The sequence below is a fragment of the Centruroides sculpturatus genome, unplaced genomic scaffold (genome assembly GCF_000671375.1).
Source record: "Centruroides sculpturatus isolate CEXI.00-Female unplaced genomic scaffold, Cexi_2.0 scaffold452, whole genome shotgun sequence".
Lineage (NCBI taxonomy): Eukaryota > Metazoa > Arthropoda > Arachnida > Scorpiones > Buthidae > Centruroides > Centruroides sculpturatus.
In genome coordinates this window covers 540,992-560,243 of record NW_019384638.1, presented here as the reverse complement: position 1 = coordinate 560,243, position 19,252 = coordinate 540,992, and the positions used below count along the sequence as shown (strand labels likewise).

The following is a 19,252-nucleotide window of genomic DNA, read 5'->3' as shown; positions in this document are numbered from 1 at the left end:
GGTTTATAACTTTGTTAAATTTCTTCTGATTTTAATTTGTAAGTAACATTTTATTATTTTTATTAATCATGAATTGCAAAAGGGCTACAGAAAAATAAAAAAAAATGACTAGAATCACAACGGAACTGAAAAAAGAGATTGTTGAGAAATATGAAGGTGGCACGCGTGTTTGAGATTTAACTGTTGCATTCCGTATTCCAAGAATGACGATATCGACAATCGTGAAAAATAAAAACATTATTAAATCTGCTAACGTTGCGAAAGGGGTTAAATGAATTTCTAAACAGAGATCGAAGATATTAGATCATGCCGAGAAATTGCTTTTGCTTTGGATAACTGAAAAACAGTGTGCCGGCGACAGCGTATCGGAAGAAATTATTTGCGAGAAAGTTAAAGGGATACATGCTGATCTCATGAAAAATCAAGAAGAAACTAGCGAGGAAAGCGAGGTGTTTAAAGCCAGCCACTTTTTTACATGAGAACGGATTAATCATTTTTACATTACTTCTTATGGAAAAGGTTGGTTTGGTATAGGTCCTATTTGGTATAAGTCCAAACACCAGGAACGGATTAAGGTCGTATACCGAGGTTCCACTGTACAAACAATAATCCTAACTGTAGACGGATTTGCCCTCAATCTTCTGGTTTATATCAAAAGGTCTATGGCAATCTTAATGTATCATTCACATATACATGATTCAATATTAATAAATTTCCATTGCATTTTACATGTAGCTTTGATAAGAAATAACAGCTTATTTGCTTTAAATATATCATTAAACTTTTTATGTTGATCACTTATTTACAAATCTTTTATAATTTCAACATTAATTTTTTTATTAATTAATAATTGGAGTAAATATGCTTAAACATGTTTGAATGATTAATACATTTTTGGGCTGCAATTTGAAAAAATTGTAGACCTATAAATTTCCAGTATTGTCAGTCTGTCTATCTGTCTGTCCTTCCTTAATCTCCAAAACAGAGTTAGATGGATGAAAGTCAAACCAGATATGGAAAGCTTAGGCACAGGAGACTTGGATTAACTATATAGGAACTTCCAGTCTAAACTTGAAATTATTGATCTCAATTCAAAAAATTCCCCTGAACAGAGTTACATAAATGACTGGCACAACTCTGTTGTTACCAAGTAAAGTATGATGTACAGGGGCAAGACAGGCCGTTGACAAGACAAGATGAAAACGGCCTAGTGTTGCCACCAGGCCGTTTTCATCCGGACAAACCAGTTTTTAAATTCATGGTCTGGGTTAATTATTAATTTGTCCAGTTTTTGTATAAATTGTGAAATTATAATGAAACAAAATACATTTATAAAAATATTTGTAAATATTTTATTTTAACGGTTAAAGACTTCATACCCCCATCTTATCCCTAGGCTAAGAGTGACAGAAAATGTACTTTTAAAATTCTAACTTGCGAATATCTCTGGCAAATATTAGGCTTGTTCCAACATAAGTCCCTAACTGGTTTAAAACTGGCATGCACATTGTTCAGTTCTTGGCTGTAAAATGACATTGTGCATGCCTCATACAGTTTCAAATTCAAACCAGTCAGGGACTTGTGTTGGAACAAACATATTGTAAAGCAAATATGACAGTTTCAGTTTACAAGTTTATAATTTATATTTTAATTATTTAATATGATAACTCAAGAAATTGAAAACCCAAAAAAGAGGAAGCAAACTTATAAATTTAATAAAGATTGGCTAACACAAAACAAATTTCAAAAATGGTTATGTCTTGTTTGAGACAATGCTGCCACCTTTTCAAAATTGCTGACCCTGTCTGGGCCAGCATTTTGAAAAGGTAGCAACACTGGGCAAGACACTACTAATTTGAGATTGAGAATATACATTTTAAATTAAATAAATTAAAAACACAATTAAAAATTGCATCCCAGCATTGTGATGATGTCACAACAATTTTTTCTTATTTTTCTATTAAAAATATTTTTAAATTTACATATAAATATTTAAAATATACTGATATATAAATACTTTAATTCTAATAAAATTCTTCTGAACATAGACGTATTTTTAAGAAAATATGCTTTATTTGAATAAGTGGTCTTTTCCTGATATATTTGTATTGTACTATTTTCATTGCAATAAATGTCTATCAATAAACTTAACAAAAATGATTTACATTTAAATACTTTATTGACTAATATTGACATTGTAATCATTTTTATAAATAACTAGCTTACCCATCGCGCATTGCTGCGATCTCAGAAGAAATGAAATTCAAGCAAACTCGTTATAATAAAATTCAATTTACATTTTATCATTTTTATTGAAACTTATTATTATTATTTTTCATCAGGAAAACATTTCAAAGCATTGTTTCAATTCTATTTATTTGTTGGAGTGCTTGTGGATACACAATATTTTTTGTTTTTCTGTCTGGTGCGTACACGAATAAATCAGAAGGATTTCTGATGCGTGAGCTGGCCACATATAGTTGTCCATGCAAGAAGCACGGATTCTCCAAATTTACCCCACACACTTGCAGCGATTGTCAGAAGCGCGATATTCCCCATTTTTATATATATATTTTTAATCCTTTATAATTTTAATTATTTAATTGCTCCTTCCTCTCTTCCTTGGCATATTGTGAAATTTCTGATAGTTGGATAATAAACTGTTTTATTGTAATTTGTCTTTTTAAATTATTTTGAGTTGATATTAAAATTTGTAAAATAGATCGGTAAAATAGGCAAATTTCCTCCTACAACTTCGGTTGTTGTTCGGGATACAGTTAAGATTTTAACAAAGTTCGAGCGAATACGTAATTAGCAAAAAAAAAAAAAAAATTGAAATAAAGTGATTAAACAAAAATTATTACGAATATCGTAAATAACAGTTCACAAATGCATATATAGAGATATTTTTTGAAGGAGAGGAAATGGTCTTCACAATTTGAAATTGATCAAACACACTGCGCGCGAATGCTCGTGTAAACGCGCGCCATCTATCGTAGGGTAAATGCCAGAAAACTTCGCGGGAGTGTATTAAAAAACTTCCCAAAGCTTTGTAGCAATTGTACTATGGCCACAAACCTTCGCCGGAGTATATTAAACAACTTCCCAAAGTTTCACAACAATCGGATAAATGGTGTGGTAATGCATAAAGGACAGACACACACATACATTCATTTTTATATATATAGATAAATAATTTTCAAATTTCAACATTAATCAACAGCTTAGTAAAATAGACTAAATTAAATAATTTTACCTGTTACAATTAATTGCATTTCTTCAAATTCTATACCATGAATATTTTCAGCAACACATTTGTAATATCCTGTTTGGTAAGCTGTAACTTCCAAACGACAAATTCTTCTAATATCAGAAATGTCAGCTTGCATGTGTCTATCAAAGTTAGGAAGATTTAAATTAGGGTCCACTAATGTCCAATTTTTATCACATGTCATGTAACTATTACATGATTTCCAATACCAAATAACATTTGGCAGTGGTTTTGCTTCAACATCACAAAAGAAAACATGTCTTTCTTCAGCCATGTAAAAGTTATTCTGTGATAATCCAGTAATATTGATATTTGGTTTACCTGTAAATAATAAACTTTTATGCAGTAATACAAAATAACCAAAAAAATACTATCATATTTTATTATATTTACATTAAACTACATGCCAAATGCTTTAATAAAATATTGATGGATAACTCTGCTACATTTTAAACTAACTGTTAATCTGGAAATATTTAGTTAAACATTTGAAAATGATTTTAAGTTTGGTACATTGTTATCTGTATTTACTAAAATTTACATTACAAAAATAGAGCATTATTAATAAATTTTATTAAAATTTTATTATTATTTATATAAATATTACTTTAAATAACTACAATAAAGCTATTTCTAAACAGATAAAAAAAAATATTTTCAAAAATAATTCAGCCCAATATTTCTACTTGTTTTACATTCCAAGGGGTGAGCTCAGTTTTGGCATCACTGGTTTGGCTGATATTTTTATAATAGTATATCTCAAATAAAAAGCTTCTGAAGGACAAAATACAATTCTCAAATATTCATGGAAGAAAGCAAATGTGTAAAAAACTTTCTATTTTATTTTGTATTTAAAATTGTAATTTAAATACCATTATTTTATTTAAATCGTAGAATATATGTTAATAAAATCTATATGTATTTCAAATTTATTTTTATTACATTTACTAATCTAGAAGTTACTAATCTGAAGATAGCTTTATAANGGTAAATGCCAGAAAACTTCGCGGGAGTGTATTAAAAAACTTCCCAAAGCTTTGTAGCAATTGTACTATGGCCACAAACCTTCGCCGGAGTATATTAAACAACTTCCCAAAGTTTCACAACAATCGGATAAATGGTGTGGTAATGCATAAAGGACAGACACACACATACATTCATTTTTATATATATAGATAAATAATTTTCAAATTTCAACATTAATCAACAGCTTAGTAAAATAGACTAAATTAAATAATTTTACCTGTTACAATTAATTGCATTTCTTCAAATTCTATACCATGAATATTTTCAGCAACACATTTGTAATATCCTGTTTGGTAAGCTGTAACTTCCAAACGACAAATTCTTCTAATATCAGAAATGTCAGCTTGCATGTGTCTATCAAAGTTAGGAAGATTTAAATTAGGGTCCACTAATGTCCAATTTTTATCACATGTCATGTAACTATTACATGATTTCCAATACCAAATAACATTTGGCAGTGGTTTTGCTTCAACATCACAAAAGAAAACATGTCTTTCTTCAGCCATGTAAAAGTTATTCTGTGATAATCCAGTAATATTGATATTTGGTTTACCTGTAAATAATAAACTTTTATGCAGTAATACAAAATAACCAAAAAAATACTATCATATTTTATTATATTTACATTAAACTACATGCCAAATGCTTTAATAAAATATTGATGGATAACTCTGCTACATTTTAAACTAACTGTTAATCTGGAAATATTTAGTTAAACATTTGAAAATGATTTTAAGTTTGGTACATTGTTATCTGTATTTACTAAAATTTACATTACAAAAATAGAGCATTATTAATAAATTTTATTAAAATTTTATTATTATTTATATAAATATTACTTTAAATAACTACAATAAAGCTATTTCTAAACAGATAAAAAAAAATATTTTCAAAAATAATTCAGCCCAATATTTCTACTTGTTTTACATTCCAAGGGGTGAGCTCAGTTTTGGCATCACTGGTTTGGCTGATATTTTTATAATAGTATATCTCAAATAAAAAGCTTCTGAAGGACAAAATACAATTCTCAAATATTCATGGAAGAAAGCAAATGTGTAAAAAACTTTCTATTTTATTTTGTATTTAAAATTGTAATTTAAATACCATTATTTTATTTAAATCGTAGAATATATGTTAATAAAATCTATATGTATTTCAAATTTATTTTTATTACATTTACTAATCTAGAAGTTACTAATCTGAAGATAGCTTTATAAGTTAGAAACCAAAAATATTTGTTTAATACTTGTTGTATTCATAAAAATTAAAAGTAATTTTAAATTGACCAGTAGCCTAACCAGATCTGACATAAAAGAAACCCAAGTTAAGATTTAATATGAAGCACTACACATTTTAATACATTTTCACTTTTAATATTTGTATAATGGATTATAAAAAACATGTAAATTACTAAGTCAATTAAATTATTTTTCCTACATTCACCATTTTTATAAAGTTTTTCATTACAAAGGGGCCCTACTTAATTTGTAATGAAAAATTTTACCAATGAATTAAGGATTAAAATAATTTTTTCTGACTTACAAAAAGTTTAACAACACTGTATCATTTAAATTAATTCTTCTTGATTTATGTTTTTATTTATATTTTCATCCTTTCTTTTTTATATATATTACAATTGTTTTAAAACAAATTTAGCATATTAAAGTTATTTGATTTTTTAAATGCTCTGCCCATATTGTATTTGTTGTTTCATTTTCTAATGATTTTACATATTTTGTTTGTGATAATATTTGTGAGACAGCATCATCATCATTTATCATTTCATTAATATTTGATATATTCATAATCTGTTGAATAGATAAAATATATATACTGGACATTAGAATAGGAAAAAATTTGCAAAGTACAGTACATATAGTATGATTACTTTTATTTTAGTAAAAAATTTTTGTATTTACTAAAGACAATCTATCTACCTTCTCAGCAATGTTATCTATTTATAATAATAAATCACACACACCTGAATTTTTTTGCCGAGTTATTTTTGTTTATTCCAAACGTTTTCGGCCAATTCGTATAGGCCATCTTCAGGTTTTAATAGTTTTCGTTGTAATGGAATCATTCGTTCGAAATTCGTTTGAATTTGAACTTATTACAACTTTTATGTATAATAAATAAATTAAACTAAATATATGATAAAATNAAGAATTATCACGAAAAATTCCAAAAAAGCACATTATTTTTATTCTCGAACAATTTTACAATTAAAACAAACTAATTCTTAGTTGATAGAAAATTCAAACAACACTTAGCATTTTATTTATTAATACTGATCCAATAAGAAAACAATAAAATTTTCTTATGCTACTTTAATCTAAAAATTATCAAAGCAACATTTTTAATGGAAAGGTTAGTTTTATCTATAATTTGTATTTCAATAAAAATGTGATAATAGTAAAAAATATAAATATAAATAAGAAGAAAAAAGAAAATAAATTGAGAATTGCAAAAATAACTTCTTTATTAAGAAAATACTGTACATATGACAAAAATAAACACTGCAAAAACTAACAAACCAGCGAGAAAATTATACACAAAGTGCGAACATTTTTACTGGTGTTAAACAGGTATTGTCAGGCAACAAACTGCTGAGAAGACACAGGGGATTGCCCAATATGTGTGTGGGGGAAGGGGTGTATGGTGTAAGAAGAGAGGAGGGGGTTTTATATTTTGTAGAAAGACTTTCAGGCAGTAGGAAAGGAGTCAACATCATGATAGTTTATGGCTACATTACAAGGCCACCTGCTATAAAATAGCCATAAACTATATGTTAGGTTTTTGCAATGTTTATTTTTGTCTAATAATAACCAGTTGTAAAATAGCAGTTGTTACCTTACATATAAATGTTATTGAGCATATTTTCCTTTGTAATTCCCTTTGGTTAATTAAAACCTCATCTGTCATTGACATGAAAACATAAGAAAATAAATACCCATAGCATAAACAGGAAACTGTTCCTGATAAACATAGGTAAATAAAAATATAAGTGATTGGTTGTGGATGTAGATGTAAGATGGATAGGCCATTCTATCTCTGAGGTGACTGCTACATTTGGATTTTCCTGTGTAATTGTATCAAGTATTTACAATGACTACCTAGCATCTAACAAAAAATCCACATTATTCCTGTGGACAAAAACCCTACATCCCTACATTGATGTTCAAGGCCTTAGTTGGCTGTCACAAATTGGAATCAATAATTGTCAGACCACGTTACCCCAGATCATAGCCAGTTTTAATACTGGTTCATCTTTGGCCATCATTCAATGCATTGTACTCATATAGGGCAGTTGTCATTCAACTCGTGTGTCCTTGTTAATAGCTAGTCACTGTGCCATAAGGCTATTTGGTAGTGTTGCCACCTTTTCAAAATTGCTGACCCAGACAGCAGGTGAGGTTTGTTCAAACAGAAGTTCGTGATGCATGCGCAATGTCATTTTGCAATGTGAAGAATAACGTGCAGGGCATGCCGGTTCTAAATCAGTTACAGTTAGGGACTAGGGAGACTTGGGTAGGAGTAGCGTAAGTAACTAAACTAAAAAAAAAAATAATTCAGTATATTTGTAATAGGAATTTATTATTTCAGGGTCTTATATCTCTCAAAGGGTCGCGAGTAGGGATATGGTTCCTTTGACTTTATTGTTAGTACAGGGGTCTACGGTTTAGGGGGGTTGCCACCTCTTCATTCAGAGGGTAAATCTTACCATTCAGATTTTAACAGAGCTGTAGAGCATATTGATAGGAACAAAAAAGTCAAATAAACTGTGCCTCATGGAAATTTGTAAAGAACGCCCATTAGGGGGCATCCCGAGCTACTAGTATTCAATATAACATAAGGAAATTATGATCAGTCAAATTTTGACTCCCCAAGTTTTTTGCATTTCTCAATGTTTTGACACTTCAGAAGCCCAAAAATGTGAATAAGCTCTTACAAAACTGTGTATGTGTACATGTATTTTGATATCTATTTTGCATTATATCTCAGGATAGGATGAATCAAAAATTTTGAAACTTAGTAGGATTATTTCTATATACAGGGCATTGATACTATTAAATTTTGGTGGTTAAATATCAAGAGGATGAGAAGATAGAGGTGGTCACGTGTCACATCCCAAGTATCAAATGGAATCAGACTTAATGAAAATTTTACTCATTATTAGCATTTATGGTATTTTTAAAAACTCATCTCTACCCCCAAAATTAAGCTTTTTGCCATTTTATAATAATTAATAAAATNACCTCTTCATTCAGAGGGTAAATCTTACCATTCAGATTTTAACAGAGCTGTAGAGCATATTGATAGGAACAAAAAAGTCAAATAAACTGTGCCTCATGGAAATTTGTAAAGAACGCCCATTAGGGGGCATCCCGAGCTACTAGTATTCAATATAACATAAGGAAATTATGATCAGTCAAATTTTGACTCCCCAAGTTTTTTGCATTTCTCAATGTTTTGACACTTCAGAAGCCCAAAAATGTGAATAAGCTCTTACAAAACTGTGTATGTGTACATGTATTTTGATATCTATTTTGCATTATATCTCAGGATAGGATGAATCAAAAATTTTGAAACTTAGTAGGATTATTTCTATATACAGGGCATTGATACTATTAAATTTTGGTGGTTAAATATCAAGAGGATGAGAAGATAGAGGTGGTCACGTGTCACATCCCAAGTATCAAATGGAATCAGACTTAATGAAAATTTTACTCATTATTAGCATTTATGGTATTTTTAAAAACTCATCTCTACCCCCAAAATTAAGCTTTTTGCCATTTTATAATAATTAATATTATAAAAATTATTTTTTAATAAGATCTCATGATAGTGTCATACACAATTTTAACTTTGAGCTAATATGTCTTATTATTTTTTAAACTTAAAATTTCTATTTAAAAAATATCATAATTCAACAAAATTAATCCTTGTATTAAGCTTTTATTATTGTTCAAATTTTATATCGTAGTATAATTAAAAATTATTGGACTTCTTTGTCCCTATTCCAAGTGCTGGGAAAGTTGAGCAAGAGCCCTTGCCAGCTTTCTTTTACTAATTTATTTTCATTCAATACTGAACAATTAATATATTTTTTGAGTAGATACTTTAAAATAAAACTAGCATATCATATCTGTAATAAAATTTATTAAATATATAAATTATCTGTAATATTATTACCATATATATTACACTTGGAATAATAAAAGTTAGCTGATTAAAAAAAGCTTAATTTTTTAAAATTTTTATAACAATCTGAAATATTGTATTTTTCTAAATTTTGAAATGAAGAGAAGTTTTTATTAATTTAGAAAAGAAAATATGAACAATTGAAATCCACTTAAAAATTAAATGTAATTTCTTAACTTACTCTCAATTTGCACAATAATTGAAATATTTTTTGATTCTTTTGAAGTATTTCCAGCAAATGTATAATTTCCTCCATCTAATAGCTGTAAATTTGAAATTTTTATTGTGCTTTTTTTAGGAAGATTCAAAGAAATATTAATACGATCATTATTTTCCAGTTGTTTTCCATCCTTATACCAATAGAAGTCTATCTCGTCATATGCATCCAGAGGAAATAAATCAAAATAGGTGACCAATACTAATTTTTCTCCAGTTTTTAGTACAACTGGCTTATCAATATGAGTTGAAAGATTAAAAGATGGTATTGGTTTAGTGTCTGTAAAATCAAAAAATATTTTTATTTTACTATNAATAACAGAATGTTTAATTTGAATATATTACTAATGACAAATTTTAACGTTACTTAAAAATATATTATTGTTACTAAAAGAAAAAATATTTGTATATAGTTGCTTACCTATTACATATACAGTATATTGCATATTTATTATCCATCTAATTTTGAATTAATTTTTTTGTATGTTATTAGATAATGTAATTATAAAAATTATCATTAAATTAAAGGCTATTTTTTAATTTATACTTCTTTGAATAGCTTGACATGAAAAGTTGTGGTTTCTCTAAGTGAAAGAACCACATTTATATTAAATTGTTTAGGTTAAGTCAGTCTCTTTCCTATAATCCTTTTTCTTAGAATTCATTTCCTTCCTCCATTCTTCTTCCATCAACCCAAAATAAGATTGTTGCCTTGGTGACATAAAAGTTGGAATTGACCAATAAGGTGTAAAAGAGGGAGCATGGTATTTTTAAAAAGGCATGAAAAAGAGGGAAAAAATACACATTTATGGTAAGACTTGAAGAAGTGTGAAGGCATATGGAGATGGACTTCATGGACAATCTCTGTTAAAAAAAAGAGCAGTTAAAGCAGAGAACAATTGTGTGATAGAAGATTTGCAATCCAATTCATTTGACAACTTACATTGAATGAAGGAGTGAGTTTCCATGTGGATTAGAGAAGGACTACTCAACTCTCCATAAAACAAAATTCTTAATTATATGAAAGAATACAGTAAATTTTTGTTTTTAAAATATTTTGGCAACTGACAAAAAATATCTAGAACACCAGTATTGGTAAGGATTACATTCTTCTTTTCATTGTAAACAAACATTAATGATTTCACCTGGTTTCTTGTCTTTTCTATCTTCCTTATTATTCCCTACTCTTTCTAGATAAAAGTTTAGTTTAATTTAGGAATAATTTAGAAGTAATTAGTTAATCTTAGCTTCTATTGAATTGTGGCGGTCTGCCATTTTGTATATGTATATGTGGCTGTCCACCATTTTGTATGAATAGCTATAATATTTATATTTAGAATTCCTTTGTTCTTTCCTTCCATTCTTCTCCTTTCCACTAATAACCTTTTCCGGTCACCCGACAGAAGCGGGAACTTCGTGGGTCCTGATTGGTGGCTTTGCCAACGAGGACAGGGTGGGGTCTTGCCCGTGGGGTTGGTGAGTGTAGACAAAGGGGTGAGAAAAGAACAGTTTGGTTTTGGACACCGAGAGAGGAGGTGTAGGACGAATCGTCGGTATCGTTGGTTGGAACTCGTCGACAAAGAAAAAGGCGGAAAGGACCAAGTGGAAAGGAGTCCAGAGAAGGACCGGGGACTTGTTCCGATGAGAGCCGAATATATACATAAATCCCAGGGAAGACCACCATACAAGGAATGGTATATAATCCGACATCGACTGATAAAATCCCTATAGTTATCGGCCATCCCGATTAGGACCCCTGTGCTAGCTACCTCTTTTCCTTCCTTCTTCTTTCTTTTTCTTACTAGTGTAGTATTAGGTTAAGTTAGTTATAAGTTAGTTTTTAGAATACGATCACGCGATAGTATATTCCTTGTAAGAACCTGAACGAGAGCAGAGACTGATTGTATCTATCTATGTAGCGTCGTCTCTGACGGGCATCAGTATCTTGGTTGTTAATTCTGTTGTAATAAACTGTTCGTTTATTGAAATTGTTGGAATACCTTGTCTCTTACATTCCAAACTCCCACAGAATAATATTGAACTTAAATGATGGTGATGTAAATTTAGAGATAAAGATGAGTAAAAACCTAGAATGATATAGAAACTCGCATATTGTATTGTATTGTTTTGAAATTTTATTCTATCTAGAAATAAAAAGTAATATTTTGGTAGGTATATAATATCAACAAAGTTATAATATTATCTTGTACTTGGTTTCTTTTATCAAAACACAATTCATTTAAAAATTTTCAAATCCAATGAATTTTGAAACTGTCATTAGATATATGATATTTATAATATAAAAGATTAAAAGTAATGTTTTAATTCATGAACTAATGTGTTATTTATGTAAAACAATTTTATAGTCTAATTTGGTCATCACTGAATCTTAATTCAGTAATTTAAACTACATATTCATCCATCAAAACAGTAAGAACGTTATGATTAGAAATGTTTTATTGCAGATAGAAATTAAATTTAATTCAAAAGTTAGTGTGTCCTAGAAAGGCTATACCAAGCTTATATATCTGGTTATAATAGGGTACAGTCTACATAACCAAATTATACAGTGTATTTTATCTTCTATCTGATTATTTCTTTGAAATGAATATGCAAATTTTAATAAGACTTATTATTCATATTTATTATTCTCTGAATTAAAATTAACAATTAAAATTGAGAATAACATTAATCTTACCAAATACTTTAATACAAATTTCTTCAGCTACTTTGTCACAAGAAGTTTCAATCCCACATTTATAGCAATTTTCATCAGTTTTTTTCACATTATATATATAATAAACATTAGAAATGTTTCCATTTTCAATTGTTATTTGTGATGAAGAATGTTGATCCTGAAAAATACAATATAATTTTATTAATTCATTTTTTTGTATCACTATGATTTCTTATAATCTATTTACAATGTTTTTTACCAACTATATTTAATTAATCAAATTCATGACATTTTAATTATTACTAAGGCTGCTTAATAAAATGTACTGTATTGTTTTCAACCAAGATACAAAAATTGTATGAAGGCACATCCAAAAATTAAGTTCTGATTGGCTAAAGAAGAACAGAAACTTGCGTCTTTGAATTTACATTTATTATCATTGGGAAATACATATAGTTACAGCTAATATTCAACATATTCACTTTTGAGGTTCAGATATTTTACATAGTGACAGATGAAGTCCTCCTCAAAAAAGTTTCCCACCAATATATGAACTCTTGCACAGTTTGTCTGCATCTCTTTGATGATATAAAACAACAATAAACATCAAAAGTTAGTGTGAGACCCTGAAAAATTATGGCAGACTATTCAAAACAAAAGACAGTGTCCATTAAGCTCTAGAGTGGCTGCTTCATAATAATGCAATGGCCACATTCTTCTCGCAACGTACAAAAATCACTGAAATAACTCAAGTGGAAAATTTTTGAACACCCACTGTATAAATTCTGTCTTCCACCTGTTTTTGCACTTCAAGAAGTTTTTTGAGAGGAACAATTCAGCAGCAACAAAAAGCTGCCAACAACCATGCTTGCAAATCCTTGTCAAAGAGACTTTTTTGATGATAAATGTAAGTTCAAAGAAGAAAGTTTCTGTTCTTTTCTAGCCAACTGGAACTATATACCCATATATTTATTCTCTATAAAACTTTAAATTATTTAAACTGTGCAAATGAAATTTGAGACCACATTTGATTCAATACTAATATTTTAAGAAATTTGTATTCTCACAGAAGGCATGTGATGGATATATTATCATAATTTATCTTACTAATGAAATTATAATTGTGATTAATCACATCTAAATGAGAAAAATATTATATAATATAATATGAAATAATAATGAAATAAGGTTTCTGTATTGCCATTGCCTTATCTTTTTTATTTTTTATTACATTATCCTAATATTATTATATTATCTTTCTTCTTAATTTTTGAGTTTCATCAAAAGTATGAATCTTTACATTGATAATTTTTATATGGAATGAGCCAATATTTTTGATTAATCATGTAGCCATTTTTGATATTTTCATTAACTACCTAATCTTGAAGAATTATCAATATTTGATCTTCTTCATTGGCATCTTCAATATAGTTAATTCATTTAGTCAAATATTCTTTTAACTTTTGCAATACAGACAGTAATGGAAGTAAAACTGCTCTAAAGAATATAAAAGAATAGTTACCAAATATCATAGCAAATAAGTTTTTAAGAGAAGCTTTTATTTATTATTATTATTATTATTATATGTATTAAATCATAAGGAAAAGGTTTTGATTTAATTTGTTCTGAGTTATTCAAATCTTCAAGAAACACATTTAGAATTATAAAATTTTATAAATTACTCAACTGTTTCATTCCTGATGTTTTCCCATTCTGGCCGATATATGATATCAGGTGTATTTACTGAACAAGTCAGAGTTAAATTTCCATTTATTAATGCATATCGATCTGGTTCTGATGATATACTTATATGAGGAATAATACCAGGAACACCTGAACACAGATAAAGAAGAATTATCATGAAAAATTCCAAAAAAGCACATTATTTTTATTCTCGAACAATTTTACAATTAAAACAAACTAATTCTTAGTTGATAGAAAATTCAAACAACACTTAGCATTTTATTTATTAATACTGATCCAATAAGAAAACAATAAAATTTTCTTATGCTACTTTAATCTAAAAATTATCAAAGCAACATTTTTAATGGAAAGGTTAGTTTTATCTATAATTTGTATTTCAATAAAAATGTGATAATAGTAAAAAATATAAATATAAATAAGAAGAAAAAAGAAAATAAATTGAGAATTGCAAAAATAACTTCTTTATTAAGAAAATACTGTACATATGACAAAAATAAACACTGCAAAAACTAACAAACCAGCGAGAAAATTATACACAAAGTGCGAACATTTTTACTGGTGTTAAACAGGTATTGTCAGGCAACAAACTGCTGAGAAGACACAGGGGATTGCCCAATATGTGTGTGGGGGAAGGGGTGTATGGTGTAAGAAGAGAGGAGGGGGTTTTATATTTTGTAGAAAGACTTTCAGGCAGTAGGAAAGGAGTCAACATCATGATAGTTTATGGCTACATTACAAGGCCACCTGCTATAAAATAGCCATAAACTATATGTTAGGTTTTTGCAATGTTTATTTTTGTCTAATAATAACCAGTTGTAAAATAGCAGTTGTTACCTTACATATAAATGTTATTGAGCATATTTTCCTTTGTAATTCCCTTTGGTTAATTAAAACCTCATCTGTCATTGACATGAAAACATAAGAAAATAAATACCCATAGCATAAACAGGAAACTGTTCCTGATAAACATAGGTAAATAAAAATATAAGTGATTGGTTGTGGATGTAGATGTAAGATGGATAGGCCATTCTATCTCTGAGGTGACTGCTACATTTGGATTTTCCTGTGTAATTGTATCAAGTATTTACAATGACTACCTAGCATCTAACAAAAAATCCACATTATTCCTGTGGACAAAAACCCTACATCCCTACATTGATGTTCAAGGCCTTAGTTGGCTGTCACAAATTGGAATCAATAATTGTCAGACCACGTTACCCCAGATCATAGCCAGTTTTAATACTGGTTCATCTTTGGCCATCATTCAATGCATTGTACTCATATAGGGCAGTTGTCATTCAACTCGTGTGTCCTTGTTAATAGCTAGTCACTGTGCCATAAGGCTATTTGGTAGTGTTGCCACCTTTTCAAAATTGCTGACCCAGACAGCAGGTGAGGTTTGTTCAAACAGAAGTTCGTGATGCATGCGCAATGTCATTTTGCAATGTGAAGAATAACGTGCAGGGCATGCCGGTTCTAAATCAGTTACAGTTAGGGACTAGGGAGACTTGGGTAGGAGTAGCGTAAGTAACTAAACTAAAAAAAAAAAAACTACAGATGACTTAGCTCTATTGGATATTGGAGACGTGTACCAATACGAATCGTACGAGCAAAAAAAAAAACATTGACAGGTTGCGCATGATATTCTTGGACAAAATTAATAGTTCACCCAGACAATGAGACAATTCCCAGACTGTCTGGGTGTAAACTGGTTGGGTGGTAACACTACTATCTGGGCTAGAGAACACTGCACTAGTGTTCAATGGCAGAGTTGTCTAGTTAGATAAGTTCAGCTTTCATCTGTTTTATGTTGTTGAGTGGTGTGCATTTGGAAAAAACCTCACTAAGCTATGGATCTTTCATGCAAGATGGGAAATGTGAAGCTGATGGGAATGAGTTTGGTGTGAGGTATCTTTAGTTGGGCAGATGCTAGTCCTCTTGTGTTTTAGTACAATATTGACTGGAAACAGCTCTCTGATGGCACACAGAGCACAGAGCATTCAGATATGGCTGGATGAGCATTCTATAGACTTCAGTATCATTTTCTAGCCTCTTAGGTCTCCTGAGTTAAACTTGACATCTCTGAGATGCTGTTGGAAGAACTATTCTGAAGAAAGATCTTCTTCCTACTAATCTTGAGGAATTATAGTTTGTAATTGAGGCAATATGCGTTGCTATATCTCCAAAGTAGTATCAACATCTTGTGGAAACTCTCCCAGCATATTTCAATGCAATTATCAAGTTAAAAGACGGAGCAACATTGTATCACAATTTTGTAATACTGTACTTATTTGTGTCAAGGACAGACTAGTGTATTTCTCACATAACAATTAACTTTGGAATATATTCTGTCCCACTATCATCTGTTGCATATCCATTTTTTGATTTAATAAAATATGAAATTTTGCTTATTGATTGATTTCATTTTATAATTTTATCAAATACTGTTATTTTACTTTCTTTTTATCTTATAATAGATTTTTATTATTGTTAGAAGCTCAAGTTATTTTTTAAAATGTTAGATTATGTGGAAACTAACTATAAGGAACTAATTCTTTGCTTTGAATTTATAAAAATTAAATTAAATTTAAAAAAAGCATTCAACAGACTGGCCTGATCAGTAAATAAGAATTATCTGAAACAAATATATTTCAAAGCAAATTTGATACAATAACTATAAATGTAATTTAACTGTTACTTACTATGATGAATTGTAAATATTTGTGGTTCTGATATAACATTATTTAATTCTCCAATACATTCAATAGTGGTGATCATTAAACCAATTGATATAACAAAACCTTCAAAAGGATTGAAATGAGTGATGTTATCAATATGAATCATAATTCCATTTTCCTGTCCATTTGCCCATAATGTAATATTGACCATTGAATTTGTTGGCATACAAGGTACAACTATAGATTTATTAGGACACCAAGACAAATAGAAGACTTTTTGAGGTATCAACAAATTATCTGGATCTAGAAAGTATAAAAATAATTCATTTATTTAAAAATATATATATAATTAAATCATCAGAACACAAGAATTTAATTAACTTCTACTATATTTTTGTGCACATCAACTATTTTTGATTTTAGCAATTCATTTATTTAAAAATATCAATNTATCAACAAATTATCTGGATCTAGAAAGTATAAAAATAATTCATTTATTTAAAAATATATATGTATATATAAAAGATATAAACAAATTGTTTAATTCAAAATGTAATCACCTGTAACAATCAAATACTGTTAGCTATATCTAAGGAGTTCGGGGAATAGTAGTACAAATAAAAGAATGTTTAATTTGAATATATTACTAATGACAAATTTTAACGTTACTTAAAAATATATTATTGTTACTAAAAGAAAAAATATTTGTATATAGTTGCTTACCTATTACATATACAGTATATTGCATATTTATTATCCATCTAATTTTGAATTAATTTTTTTGTATGTTATTAGAGTAAAAAGATTCTTTTTACTTATAAGATTACTTAAAGTAATATAAATACATTGCAAACTTTATTATAATAAAAAATATATATCAAATAATAATATGAAAAATTAATTGCATAATAATATATTATTTACTATTCATATAACTTGTACAGCTTAAGTTCCCCTTACATAAAATAAGTACAATCAATTTTATTATTATCATTATTGCGGAGACAGAGATAACAAGTGTTTTACAAAAACCCATTTATTATAGTAAATAGTAAGTTTACACGTGTGTTGATTGGGTGACTAAGTTCACCATCCACAGGAAAACTGTTCAAGAGCCTGGCACAGTCCGTGAATGAAGAAAAGTCCAATTCCGTCAATGTGATGTCAGAATGAGTAGGAGTAATCCAGAGGGTACAACACGGATTAATTGCCCTGAAATTTTGAGGAGAACTGCCCATTGATCTTGAGATTCAGGGATTTTATAGGATTTTCCCCTCAAATCTCACCTTTTGATTGGTCCTGTATCCCCTTCCTTGCTTCACGATTAGTCTCCTTTTTGTCTCTGGGTTAAAACCGAGACTTGATCAAGTCACGAGAAAGGTCCGATTTGAGGCATCTATTCGACACCTATTCATCAACTCTGATTGGAGATTGATAGAACTATCAGTCTTGCACTTATAATTTAGTCCGTTGTTTTTACTTTCTGTCATTTTGGAACTTTAATGATCGCACGTGATGTTTTTATATCCGTTGAATCGTTCCTGTTTTCCGAATTTTTAATCTAGATCGACTGTTTATGAGCACTTGTGTCAGAGTTCTACCTTTCCGCTGTCTGATCCGTTACATCATTCATCTTTGCATCAAGTTTGTTTTGAAAACTACAATTTTTTCCTCTCTTACACACCTTACATGACCTTTGGTATAACTCGACAATAGCGTCTTCACTTTCAATTAATTTGAAATTAAATTTTAGTTTCAACCCATTCTAGAACCTCACACCAGTGCCGGCCCGAGGCAAGTTTTAGGATGGAGCGAGATCCTATTATGGCGCCCCTTTGGTCAGTAGCGTAGCGAACATAACTGGCACTCGGGGCACGACACTTTATTGGCGCCCCCCTCCAGAAACACATATAGTTTGTCTTGGAGACATTTGGGCGCCCCTCTGCGAGTGGCGCCCGGTTGGATCCCCTCGGGGGATCCAACCGGGATCCCCTTAGGCAGTGGCGTAGCGAGGGGACCCCCTTGGATCCCCTCGCTACGCCACTGCCCTTGGTTGCCCCAAATTTATACCCTTTAATTTTCTTTACCACTGAAACGCCCCCTAAGACAAAGCGCCTGGAGCGGCTGCTCCTTTCGCCCTATGGTAGGGCTGGCTCTGCCTCACACTATTCATATTTGTTTTTTCTCAACATTGAAACAAGTAAAAATCTATTACTTTCATTAAAATTTTCTTCAATGTCATTTATCTCCTCCACAATTGATGACAGTTATTTATTTTTCAAAAATAATCATTTGTGCCACGTTTTCATTGTGAGGCCCCAACAACACTCATGCTCACGTGTTAAAAATGTAGCAAAAGTGTCAAATCAAGGGATCGGGCTTTGATTCTAACACTCGTAAAAGCTGGAAGAAAAACTTAAATTAAATCGGGAAATACCGTATATCTCGGCAGATAAGACGAGGTATAAATTTTCG

At 29.7% G+C, this 19,252-nt stretch overlaps 1 protein-coding gene across 1 annotated transcript in view; it reads right to left on the bottom strand.

Annotated features, from left to right (window-relative positions):
• LOC111625916 (vascular endothelial growth factor receptor 3-like) overlaps nt 1-19,252 on the bottom strand; it is a 73,922-nt gene that overhangs the window by 32,500 nt on the left and 22,170 nt on the right. Inside the window, exons 4-8 of the mRNA XM_023369180.1 lie at nt 16,802-17,080; nt 14,083-14,228; nt 12,417-12,573; nt 9,684-9,998; nt 4,515-4,850 (exon numbers count right to left, since the gene is read on the bottom strand). Coding sequence (XP_023224948.1) covers nt 4,515-4,850; nt 9,684-9,998; nt 12,417-12,573; nt 14,083-14,228; nt 16,802-17,080 — 1,233 coding nt within the window. The remainder of the gene's footprint in view (nt 1-4,514; nt 4,851-9,683; nt 9,999-12,416; nt 12,574-14,082; nt 14,229-16,801; nt 17,081-19,252) is intronic.